Below are 12,575 nucleotides of genomic sequence, written 5' to 3'. Positions count from 1 at the left end.
AAAAATAACTACACAACATGGAGAATGGCAAGCAGTTTTCTCAGAGTACAGCTAGCAGTAATCCTGGCAATCTCTACTCCTTTCTTTCTTGTCAAACAGAGCCCCCAAGAGATGCCATTTGCTCCGTTTATTCCCTAGGGTAGGGGCCGCCTTTGTGAGTTCCCGTGTTCTCAAGTGTTTCCCTAATTCATCTGTCATTGAGGAGGACGGTGAAGGGCTCCTGAAAGCTGGTTCCATTGCAGGTACTGCTGTGTTGGAAGTCACTTCTATAGAACCTTTTGGAGTCAACCAAACAACTGTAACTGGGGTTCAGGTGAGTTCAGGGACTTACTCAAAAAAATAAAAGGAATACCATGGCCTTAAGAGGCAGATTTCCTTTTTTAAGAACTAGAAACTTCTCTGGAAGTCAGAAATGAACTGTAAGATAAGAGGACAATCTTGACATGAACCATCAAATTAAAGTGGACTTTACAGTCCTTGTTATAAAAGAGATTAGCCTCAAATTGGTATGAATGTCTTCTGAGCAGATTTGGCAAAAGGGTTGGTGTGGGAGAAGCATAGAACCATTGCTATCAAAATTAGGCTTTGTTTTTAGAATTTTTTTTTTAAATTAGAAGAGACCTTAGAGGTAAGTTAGTCTAAAACAAACAAAAAAATGTTTTTTGTGTTAAAAATCTAGTATATTCCAGCTTCTGTGTTGCTCCTTTTACGTATATTATCTTTTTTAACTACCACAAAAACCCTATGAGATAGGCATTATTAGCCCTATTAAACTGATGATAAATATGAAACCTAGAATGATTAGATGAAGATATGAAATAATAAAGCTAGGATTCAAACCTGGACTTCCCTTACTGTATCACAGTTTATCTCTTGCAGTGTGAAAACAAAATTTACAGTATTCTTGATAAATGATCAATTATTTAACAATAAATATTGACACTTGGCACAAAATAAGAAGAAATGCAGTCCTTTCCTCAAAAAGCTCCAGCTTCTTTTCACATTTCCACTGTTTTAGTAATTAAAAAGCCATTTCCTGTACTGTCATATTTCTTTTTCACTCTGTCATCTGAAATCAAGAGCTAACTATTTCCTACAAAAGAGGAACACCATTTTTATCATTGATTATAAGTCTCAGAATATGGTCTCAGCGCCTCTCCAATGCATCCTTCTCTGTACTAGTAGGTTTTGTCTCCCACAGGTAGCACCAGTGACATACCTGCGAATGAGCAGCCACCCCAAGCTATACACAGCTCAAGGAAGGACCCTATCAGCCTTTCCCTTGGGCATGTCTCTCACCTTCACTGTTCAGTTTTACAATAGCGTTGGAGAGAAATTCCACACACACAATACCCAGCTTTATCTGGCTTTGAACAGGTATGGAAGGCAAAGGAATGGTGTTGACATTGTGGTAGACATCTTATTGATTAACCTGGTATTATCTAAAAGCTCCAGTAAATTCCTCTCATATCCTGCAGTTGGAATCTGATCTTTCTTTCTTTCATTAAGATGGGAAAAAAACAGAATTAGTTGTTCAATGAAGAAAAACTTCAGTATGTTTTGAATTTGACAAGTCCTAGTTCATACAAAGCTCCTGTAGGGAGCCAATTGGAGTATTATCAAAAAGCCATATTAAAAAAAAAAAAAAAAAAAAAAAAAGAAGCCATACTGAAAAAACAATTTTTTTTAATTAAAAAAAAAAAGCCTAGGGACTTCCCTGGTGGTCCAGTTAAGACACTGTGCTCCCAATAAAGGGGGCACAGGTTCGATCCCTGGTCAGGGAACTAGATCCCACATGCCACAGCAAATATCCCACGTGCTGCAACTAAGACCGGGCACAGCCATATTAATTAATTAATTAATTAATAATGATTTTAAAAAGCCTAGCTGGGCACTATATATATAAATGTAGTAGATCTGATCCCTGGCCCTAGTTGCTTACTCTCCATTGTAGAACTCCATCTGAACTTTTGAGCTATTGAATATAAAATGTTGTGATAGGGTCTGCCTCCAGAACTGTTTCCTAACTATTGACTCTTTTCAGAGATTTCTACCTTTCATGTCTGCTTTCAGAGATGACCTGCTGCTTATTGGACCAGGGAATAGGAACTATACTTACATGGCTCAGGCTGTGAACAGAGGGGTGACACTTGTGAGGCTCTGGGACCAGAGACATCCCGGCATGGCAGATTATATTCCTGTTTCTGTAGAGCACGCCATCGAGCCAGACACCAAGCTTACCTTCGTCGGAGATGTCATCTGCTTCAGTACTCACCTCCTCAACCAGAATGGTTTGGATACCTTCCCTGTCTCAACCTCACAACTGACAGGATTAGAAAGCAACTCATCCCTTAGATGATTTTTTTTTTTCCAAATTATCTAAAATCTAAGGGGCTCTCTGAGAAAGAAAATACTTTTGTGTGTTTTATTTTTCATGTTAACTTATAATTCTCAGTTTAGTGCCCATTTCTCTCCATAGCCAGCCAATTAGAGGTCAGCCAGTAATATTTACCAAGTGTCTACTGAATATATAGGCAGTGTAGAGTACTGTGCCTTCTCCTCCATTCCCGGCTTCTGAAGGAGGGTAACTGCTAAGTTGAATATCAGGAAAGGATGAAATAAAAGGAAAGGGCAATAAGGCTTTAGTTCTAAGAACCAATTGTGTGTACACTGTTTTGTGAGGCACATCTGAAGGCCTAACTTCTACATATACCATCACTGTAAGAAGGTTTGGCCTTGTACCAGGCTACACTATACTCTTGATCAGCAAAGCATTTCTGTTCTAAGAAGTACTACTGAGTTACAGAAAATCAGTCTTGGGTTAGGAAATGTGTGTTATAGCTTTAGGCTTCCAGGTAGCATATCCCAAAATGGTATATACTGACTGGGTATATGCAACCAAATAATCCATCCAAGTAAGGCTGGCTGGGGTGGTATGTGGCTTGGGCTTTGCGTCCTCTTTGGGGAACTATGGATACATATGTCTGGGTAAAGTGATGTAATACCGGACATTAACTGTATATTTTGGACTTGATACAAAGCAAACTCTATTCAGCCTAGGTCAAATCCTCCAGTCCTGTAAAAGTTGACTTGTAAGTAACCACTACTTACTAACATGTAATCCATGGCCAGTGAGCTAACTGTGCGTACAATACCATGATTGTTAATCTTTTGTCAGTGAAGCAGAGGCTTTTTTTACTCCCTTTTCCTAGGTTCTGTCAGGACTGTCCCTCTGTCTTCCATTCTGGAATTTTTTGGGCATCTCAAATCCATACCACTTTGGATGAGGAAGCAGAAGGGCCACATGCCAGGATCAGTAATCTAATCTAATATTTGACATTCCTCTGCCACCTTGGGACTTAAACCTAAGTAAACGAATCCTCTCTTCTGCCAGTTGACACTTGCTTGCAGTCTTCCTGCTGATATCAATCAGTAGGTCAAAGCAGATTCATCCTTAGCAGGGTCTATACAAAGTTTAATCAGAGTGTTATTCCTATGTGTAAAAAGCATTTTTCTTTTTCCTAAGGAGAACAGTTACATTCTCCAACTAAGTAGCTTCTTTTGTGATTGTGAAGGTCAGCAGTTCCTGTTTTATTTTGCTGGCATGACATACGAAGGGGAACCCGACATTAAGAAAACAACGTTAGGGACTTCCCTGGCGGTCCAGTGGTTAAGACCCTGAGCTTCCAATGCAGGGGGCCTGGGCTCGATCCCTGGTCGGGGAATTAAGATCCCACGTGCCACGTGACGTGGTCAAAAAAAAATTTTTTTTTAAAGAAAAAAAACAACATATCCCTGGGAAGGGATATGTATGCTTGAATGGTCTACTGACTTGGATTCTGAGTAAGGTTAGAGTGACCAATTTATATCATATCAAAGGTTGCAGCCAAGTGCTTTCTCTTGTTTTTTCCTAGGTGAACCCGGGATGTGGATGATTTCCGCTAATGACAATATTCTACAAACAGACATTGTCACTGGGGTAGGAGTGGCCAGGAGTCCAGGAATAGCAACAATTTTTCATGACATTCCAGGACTAGTGAAAACATATCGAGAGGTAAACCTAATGTTATGAGTTGAAGGGTTCATGGCAGTTCCCTGGTGGCTTAGTGGTTAGGATTCCAGGCTTTCACAGCCGTGGCCTGGGTTCAATCCCTGGTCAGTGAACTAAGATCCTGCAAGCCATGTGACGTGGCCAAAAAAAAAAGAGTTGAAGAATCTAGAGTAACTATTTCAATATATGGGAATATGCATATAGAGAGCACATCCTATGAAAAGAAATACACTCAGATATCAGATATAAAGCCAGCCAACAAACTTTACTGGAACATAAAGGTAAATCGTGATTAAGGTTCTTAACCAAAAGAATGACTAGTCTGATTTATAATTTAAAATATCACCATGAGGGCGTCCCTGGTGGCACAGTGGTTAAGAATCCTCCTGCCAATGCAGGGGACACGGGTTCGAGCCCTGGTCCGGGAAGATCCCACATGCCATGGAGCAACTAAGCCCATGCACCACAACTACTGATCCTGCGCTCTAGAGCCCGCCAGCCACAACTACTGAGCCCGCATGCTGCAACTACTGAAGCCTGCATGCCTAGAGCCCGTGCTCCACAACAAAGAGAAGCCACCGCAATGAGAAGCCCGTGCACCATAATGAAAAGGAAGAGAAAGCCCACGCGCAGCAATAAAGACCCAACACAGCCAAAAATTAATTAATTTAAACATATATATATATATATATATATATATATATATATCTCTCACCATGGCTACTGGTTGGTACTAAACTGTAGGAGCAAGAGTAGGAGCTGAGGGCTACCCTGGTGGCTCAGTGGTTAAGAATCCGCCTGCCAATGCAGGAGAAATGGGTTCGATCTCTGGCCTGGGAAGATCCCACATGCTGCAGAGCAACTAAGCCCGTGTGCCACAACTACTGAGCCTGCGCTCCAGAGCCCGCGAGCCACAACTACTGAAGCCTGTGCGCCTAGAGCCTGTGCTCCGCAACAAGAGAAGCCACCAAAATGAGAAGCCTGTGCACCGCAATGAAGAGTAGCCCCAGCTCGCCACAACTAAAGAAAGCCCACACGCAGCAACAAAGACCCAACGCAGCCAAGAAACAAAAAAGAGTAGGAGCTGAGAGACAAGTTGGGAGGCTATAATTGCAGTAATGCAGCTGAGTATGATGATGGATCAGGGTGATAATAGAGGAGGTGGTAAAAAGTTGATCAGATTCTAAATATATTTTATAGGTATAGTTGATACAATTTCCCAATAGATTACTATATGTAGAGTGTGAAAGAATCAAGAATGACTTAAGATTTTTGATTGAACAACTAAAAGGACAGAATTACCATCAACTGAAATGCGTAAGACTGTAGGTGGAACAGTTTTGGAGAGAAGATCAGTTTTGGACATGTAAAGTTGGATGTCTATTAGATGTCAAATGGATGTTTTGAGGTAGCTAGGTAGAAAAGTCTGAGAGTCATTGGCATAGATATTTAAAGCCATAAGATCGGACTCCCCTGGTGGTGCAGTGGTTAAGAATCCACCTGCCAATGCAGGCGACACGGGTTCGAGCCCTGGTCCGGGAAGATCCCACATGCTGAGAAGCAACTAAGCCCATGCACCACAACTACTGAGCCTGCGCTCTAGAGCCTGCAAGCCACAACTACTGAGCCTGCGTGCCACAACTACTGAAGCCTGTGCGCCTAGAGCCCGTGTTCTGCAACAAGAGAAGCCACTGCAATGGAAGCCTGTGTGCTGCAACTACTGAGCCCACACGCCACAACTACGGAAGACCACAAGCTCTAGGGCCTGAGTGCCACAACTACTGAGCCCACATGCTGCAACTACTGAAGCCCGTGTGCCTAGAGCCTGTGCTCTACAAGAGAAGCCCCTGCAATGAGAAGCCCATGCACTGCAACGAAGAGTAGCCCCCACTTGCCACAACTAGAGAAAGCCCACGTACAGCAAGAAAGACCCAACACAGCCAAAAAAAAAAAAAGCCATAAGATCATCAAGAGAATGAGTGTAAATAGAGAAGAGGTCCAAGGACTAAGTTCTGGGGACACTCCAATATTGAGAGCTCTGAAAGAAGAACAGGAACAAAAGAAATTTATAGGAATTTATAAGATTTATAGAATGACCAGGGGATGGGACTTCCCTGGTGGCGCTGTGGTTAAGAATCCGCCTGCCAATGTAGGGGACATGGGTTTGATACCTGGTTTGGGAAGATCCCACATGCTGCAGAGCAACAAAGCCCGTACACCACAACTACTGAAGCCTGTGCTCCTAGAGCCTGTGCTCCGCAACAAGAGAAGCCATCGCGATGAGAAGCCTGCGCACTGCAACAAAGAGTAGCCCCCGCTCTCCGTAGCTAGAGAAAGCCTGCATGCAGCAATGAAGACCCAATGCAGCCAAAAAAAGATAAAGAAAAATTAAAGAAAAGAAAAAATTTATTAAAAAAAAAGAAAGAATGGGCAATGGGAGGAAAACCCGGGAATCCTGGTGTCGGGGAAGCCAAGTGAAGAAGGTATTTCAAGGAGGGAGGGGGAGATCAACCACATGAAAGCTATTGATGGGTCAAATATGAAAACTGAGAAATGACTGATGGTTTTTTGCAATATGGAGGCTGGTGACTTTGAGGAGTAGCTTCAGTGGAATAAAGGGACTGGAAGTTTGATTGGAGAATTGAAAACGAGGACTTGGAGACAGTCCTCTTCAAGGAACTGGAGTCGAGTTTGTTTTGTTGATTGTTTTTTAAAATGGGAGAAATAATGGCTTAGGAAATGATTCAGTAGAAAAGGAAAATTTGATGTAGGAGTAGGGAGAATTGCTTAAGTGATACCCTTGAGTAGGTGAGATGGGTGAACAAGTGAATAGGTAAGCTTTATAAAGCCTTTCCTATTTCCCCCTTAAATATATGTAACATCTCCTTCCTCTGTGCCCAAAGAATTTGTTTGTTCCTCTTTTCATTCCTCTTAATAGCTATTATTTTTTGAGCATCTACTATGGGCTTGGCACTCTGCATCTATTGTTTTTCATTTTTCATTTTTTTTTTTTTTTTTTTTTTTGCGGTACGCGGGCCTCTCACTGCTGTGGCCCCTCCCGTTGCGGTGCACAAGCTCCGGACGCGCAGCCTCAGCGGCCATGGCTCACGGGCCCAGCCGCTCCACGGCATGTGGGATCCTCCCGGACCGGGGCACGAACCCGCGTCCCCTGCATCGGCAGGCAGACTCTCAACCACTGCGCCACCAGGGAAGCCCCTCATTTTTCATTTTATATACAGTACAACTACCATTTTTAATCTTCTCAACCCTGCAAAGTATTATCCCAATTTTATAAATGAGTAAATTGCCCAATAAGTGCCCACATGGTATCTGGTACCTTCTTTTATAGAGCTCTAGTCGTAACATAAATAATTACATATAGATGGCATGATAACATAAATGATCACGTCAGAAATGCTCTTAGAATAAATACAGAAGAAAGTCACTAATTCTGCCTAGACATTAAGGCTAAATTTTCCACAAATGACATTTAAACTGAATCCTGGGATTAGGAATTTGGCGGAAAAGAAACGGAGAAGGCATATATGTACAAAGGCAAATAAAAAGTATATGTTGTGTTTGAAGACCAATGAATAAATCAGGGTGGCTTCAGAGTAAGTTTTAAGGGTAGAGAGGGAAAAATTGGATAACATTCAAAGAGAACTTGTATCATGAGCAGATAAGAGGGTTGAGGAGAAAGGCAGCATGAGAAGACAACTAGAAAAAGGGGCTGAGAAGGTTCTAGGCGCTAGAAAAGCAAGGAGAAAGGTGTCACAAAGGCAAGGGAGAGAATGCGCTATGATGTCAGAGGCTACAGATAAGTCAAAAGGTCATATTTCAGTTGGTGTACTTCGTAAAAATGCTCATTTAATTATTCACTAACTGGTAGACAATCACTGAGGCCTGTTACATGTCAGTGATTATGCTAGGCTCTGGAAATACAAAGAGAAAAAGACAAAACTCCTTTCCTCACTGAGCTCTTAACATAACTAACTTGATTTAGTTACCGAGTCTAAGCTCGTACTGCTCGCTGCACAACAAGCCAGTAATTGAGAGGCAAGTTGTTGCGGGGGGCAAGGAATAACGACTTTATTTGGAAAGCTAGCAAATTGAGAAGGTGGTGGGCTCCTGCCCCAAAGAACCATGTTGCCTGAGTTAGAATTCAGGTTCCATATCCATACTCAAAGGGGGGGGGGGGGCAAAGTCAAACACTTCCTGGTTCCCATCAGCCTCCAGCGGGGGGACGTGTTCATTTTTTCATCCCTGCAGTCGCTCACAGGTGGACCTGGTCAAGATGTTTCCTGTGAGCTAAACAAAGGTATTTTAGCTTAATGCTCATTTCCTGGGAAGCAGGGTTCCCAGAGATGGGCCTTTATGTATAATTTAAGCTTGTAGGCAACATCCCTTTAGTGATTAACTTGTAGTAGAATACAAAAGGTTCTTCCCTATTACAGTTTTAAGGTCCTTGAATATATGAAAAAATAAAAAACTATGGTAGTACTGAGGAGACTGGACAGTACACTGCATTTAAATTGAAAGAATTTGGGAGGAATCCCCTGGTGGTGCAGTGGTTAGGACTCTGCGCTTCCACTGCAGGGGGCATGGGTTTGATCCCTGGTTGGGGAACTAAGAAGTAAGATCCTGCATGCTGTGTGCCACAGCCAAAAAAAACAAAGAGGGCAAGGATACCCAAAGGAGTTAGAATCCAAAAATAAATAAATAAACCAATAAGTTGAAGGTATTTGGGGGGAAGGGCCACCATTATCACCATCTTCTCTCAATCTAATCATTAAGCACTTGCCTTATATTCAAGGCACAATACAGGATGTACAAAGATATGTTAGGGTTCTAAGTTGAAACGTAGAATCTAATGGGAGGGATTTTAACAAGTATAAAAATACCTACAATATAAGGCAGAACATTACAAGTATTTTGAGAGAAACAATACTTTGAGGTTTCAGAAAAGTTGAGATTACATGCAACTAAAGAGAGAAAAAGAAAACTTTCTAAAGGAAATTGCAACTGTCTTCAAAGACATCTAATAGGGAATCATACAAAGGGAATATATGTCAGAAGGAATAATGCACAAAGACCTCCTTTTAGAAAAAAATGTTATTTTCTTCTCAAAAGTAAACAAATTTTGTGGTTCTCAAATATGTGATCACTAGAAGGGCAATTTGCTCTTGTGTGAAACTGCTTTCAGCTAAATAAGTTATGAGGGATGGAGAAGAAGGGAACCAGATTCTCTAATAACTTAGGTACCAATTTTCCTTTGGTTTGCTGACAGGTGGTGATCCATGCATCATCAAGATTAACACTCACTTATGACCTTAAGACTTATCTCACCAATACCCTCAATTCAACTGTGTTCAAGCTCTTCATCACCACTGGCGGAAATGGTGTCAATCTTAAAGGTCAGCAATCTCTTTATAGTTCTGGGTGATTATTCCCACCTTTCCCATTCTCCCTCATTTGCCCCTTTGAATTAGCAATACAAGTTTTCTTTCATTTCAAAATTGATTCTACTTTTACAAAGAAGTCACTGAGGGACTTCCACGGTGGTCCAGTGGTAAAGAATCTGCCTTCCAATGCAGGGGACGCGGGTTTGATCCCTGGCTGGGGAACAACTAAGCCCGTGAGCCACAACTACTGAGCCCTTGCGCCTCAACAAGAGAGCCTGCATGCTGCAAACTACAGAGCCCACGCGCTCTGGAGCCCGCATGCTCTGAGGCCCGCGCGCCACAGCTAGAGAAAAACCCGCACGCCATAACTAGGGAGAAGCCCGTGTGCTGTAAGGAAGAGCCCGCGAGCTGCAAGGAAAGATCCCACATGCCACAACCAAGACCCGACGCAGCCAAATGATTAAAAAAAAAAAAAAATCATTGAGCGCTATGAGACCTCAGAAATTATGACTGGATTAAGGTTTTGAAATAGGCTCAACCTAGTCACTGTTGTCTTTTTAGTTATAACCCTGAGATCAGGAGGTAGCCTAGACCAAGGATTTCCAAACATGGCTGATTTTTAAGGTTATCCAAAGAAATTTTTAAAAAATAGATTCTTAGGCTCCATCCAGATTTAATAAATTTGGGATAGAGCCTAGGATACAATTTTTTTTTTTTTTTGGTTGCATTGGGTCTTTGTTGCTGCGCATGGGCTTTCTCTAGTGGTGGTGAGCGGGGTCTACTCTTCATTGCAGTGCACGGGCTTCTCGTTGCAGTGGCTTCTCTTGTTGCAGAGCACAGGCTCTAGGCGCACGGGCTTCAGTAGCTGCAGCATGCGGGCCCTGGAGCACACAGGCTTCAGTAGTTGTGGCGCAAAGGCTTAGTTGCTCCGCAGCATGTGGGATCTTCCCGGACCAGGGCTCGAACCCGTGTCCCCTGCATTGGCAGGTGGATTCTTAACCACTGCACCACCAGGGAAGTCCAAGATACAATTCTTTTAAAGCTTCCCAAGACTTGAGAATTGTTGGACTAGATGATATCTGAAATGTTATTCACTCAGCAAATTTGCCTTGTGCTTTTCTTTTTTCATTCTGTATTGGACCATGATTTACTGTCAAAAAAAAAGGGGGAGGAAAGATAACTAAAATACAAGAAGCTTCTAATAGATTCCAAATGCTATGTTAGGAATTTTTATATCTTTTATCTCTTTTAACAATCTCATCATGTAGTAATTATCATCATTTTAAAGATGAGAATACTGGGAATTGCCTGGCAGTCCAGTGGTTAGGATTCTACGTTCTCACCATCAAGGGCCTGGGTTCAATCCCTGGTCGAGAAAAAAAAAAGATGAGAACACTAAGTCTAAGAGCAAGTAATTTGTACAAGGTAACAACCAGTTAGTGGCAGGAGTGGTGGATATGCTCCACTCCAAAGTCCATGTACATCCTTTCATTCCTCTTTTTTTAAAGAACAAATTCCAGATTTGGGGGCAGGGGGAAGGTAAGGGGTGGGGAGAGGGTAGGGGGCGAGAAAACACAAACCAACCAGAGAAGTCCAGAATATAACAGAATATAACTGTTTATAAAACAAGATAATTTAAACTCTAATTGTCCTTTTTATCCTTCAATTTTAAGCACTTAATATATTTTCTTTTCACAGTAGGTATTTAATCTTAAAAATACAATCTAACTATGTATATATAAATAAGAACACTTGATCTTTAAAATTCTCCAGGTTCTTTTACAAAGTATTAAATGTTTCTTCGTAACATATTCACTCATTTTTGTCTACCTTATTAAATTTTACAAGGAGACTGTAATTCCCCCCCACCCCCACCCCAGCAGAATCTTTCTAAAACCACAACTATTATGAAACCTCATGTAACAGTTCTTTTGATATTGCTGATAGTCTCCAAAAGATGAGAATGGTCCCTAGACTGCTGGCAACTGAGAAAGAGCTGTAGCAAACTAAGACCGTTAAGAAACTGTGCAGGGGAAAATCCTGTTAACAAGACATAGTTCCTATTTAATTTAAAATGCATCCATTGCAGCTGACCCAACCTTGGTGCCAGTGTTTCTTGCTGGCTATGTGGCTCCTGTTTAAGGCACCACTTGTAATGAACTTCTAGAGATCTTTGACTTGAATCATGCTGCAAAACAGTATGTTTTGGAAAACAAACCTTCCTAGACTTAAAAGCTACCTCCCAAGTGTAGCACTTTATTTCCAACAACTGTCCAATTTCCGTGTAATCTTATTCCCACTGATGAATTCCAAAAACCTTTGAAAGAGGACAGCAGCTATGATATTGATAATAGAAGCCCCATTATAGTCACAAACTAGCAGAAGCAAGGGTCTTACAATCCTCTTTCACCTTGATTGTGGTAGGACGCAACAGAGCTGGCAAGTAGACAGCTGTAGCAAGTCAAGGAGAACTGACCCTTTGTTTTGTTTGTTTTTTTAGTACCAAACTGCCTCTATATAATAGCCTCCCCTTTTACAAATTCCCCTTAGTGAGAGCTATTTATCTCTCTTCTGCTCATTAGGATCCTGCACCCCAAGTCAGGCCTTGGCCATTACAACAACACTTCTTCCAGAGACCCTCATGCTGTGCCATGTACAGTTCAGTAATACTTTACTAGACATTCCAGCAAGTAAAGTCTTTCATGTCCATTCCGATTTCAGCATGGAGAAAGGTGGGTTCCACCAGTTGAATCTGGTTTCCCCCTTGTTTTCACATTTGTGCAAATGTCACTTTCTTATTGGATTGCATTTCTACTTTCCAGTTTCATCTGCTATATAACTGTGGAATCTTTCTCAGTCAGCATTTTTATTCTATCCATTCAACAAACTTTTAACACATGTCTATAATATACTATGCTTTTCTATTGCAACTTACTACTTTCTCCTTTGTTAGCCTATTATCTTTGTGAGGGCTTGGATTATGTCTCATTCATCTTTTATCCCCAACTAGTAGCACAGTGTTTGAATGTTGCTGAACTGAAGGATATTCCAAGCAGAACAGCATTAACAAGTGGAAAGCAGAAACAGGCATGACACTGGGAGGACTTTAAATAAATCAGTCG

General features: G+C 41.6%; 1 protein-coding gene across 1 annotated transcript in view; it reads left to right on the top strand.

Moving 5' to 3' along the window:
* NUP210L (nucleoporin 210 like) overlaps positions 1–12,575 on the top strand; it is a 77,577-nt gene that overhangs the window by 58,724 nt on the left and 6,278 nt on the right. The window contains exons 28-33 of the mRNA XM_060030428.1: positions 139–313; positions 1,202–1,377; positions 2,074–2,291; positions 3,915–4,054; positions 9,339–9,465; positions 12,036–12,185. Of these exons, the coding sequence (XP_059886411.1) occupies positions 139–313; positions 1,202–1,377; positions 2,074–2,291; positions 3,915–4,054; positions 9,339–9,465; positions 12,036–12,185 (986 nt within the window). The remainder of the gene's footprint in view (positions 1–138; positions 314–1,201; positions 1,378–2,073; positions 2,292–3,914; positions 4,055–9,338; positions 9,466–12,035; positions 12,186–12,575) is intronic.

Source organism: Delphinus delphis, chromosome 1, assembly GCF_949987515.2.
Source record: "Delphinus delphis chromosome 1, mDelDel1.2, whole genome shotgun sequence".
Lineage (NCBI taxonomy): Eukaryota > Metazoa > Chordata > Mammalia > Artiodactyla > Delphinidae > Delphinus > Delphinus delphis.
Note: the sequence above shows the minus strand (reverse complement) of the source record. Positions and strands in the feature narration are given on the sequence as shown.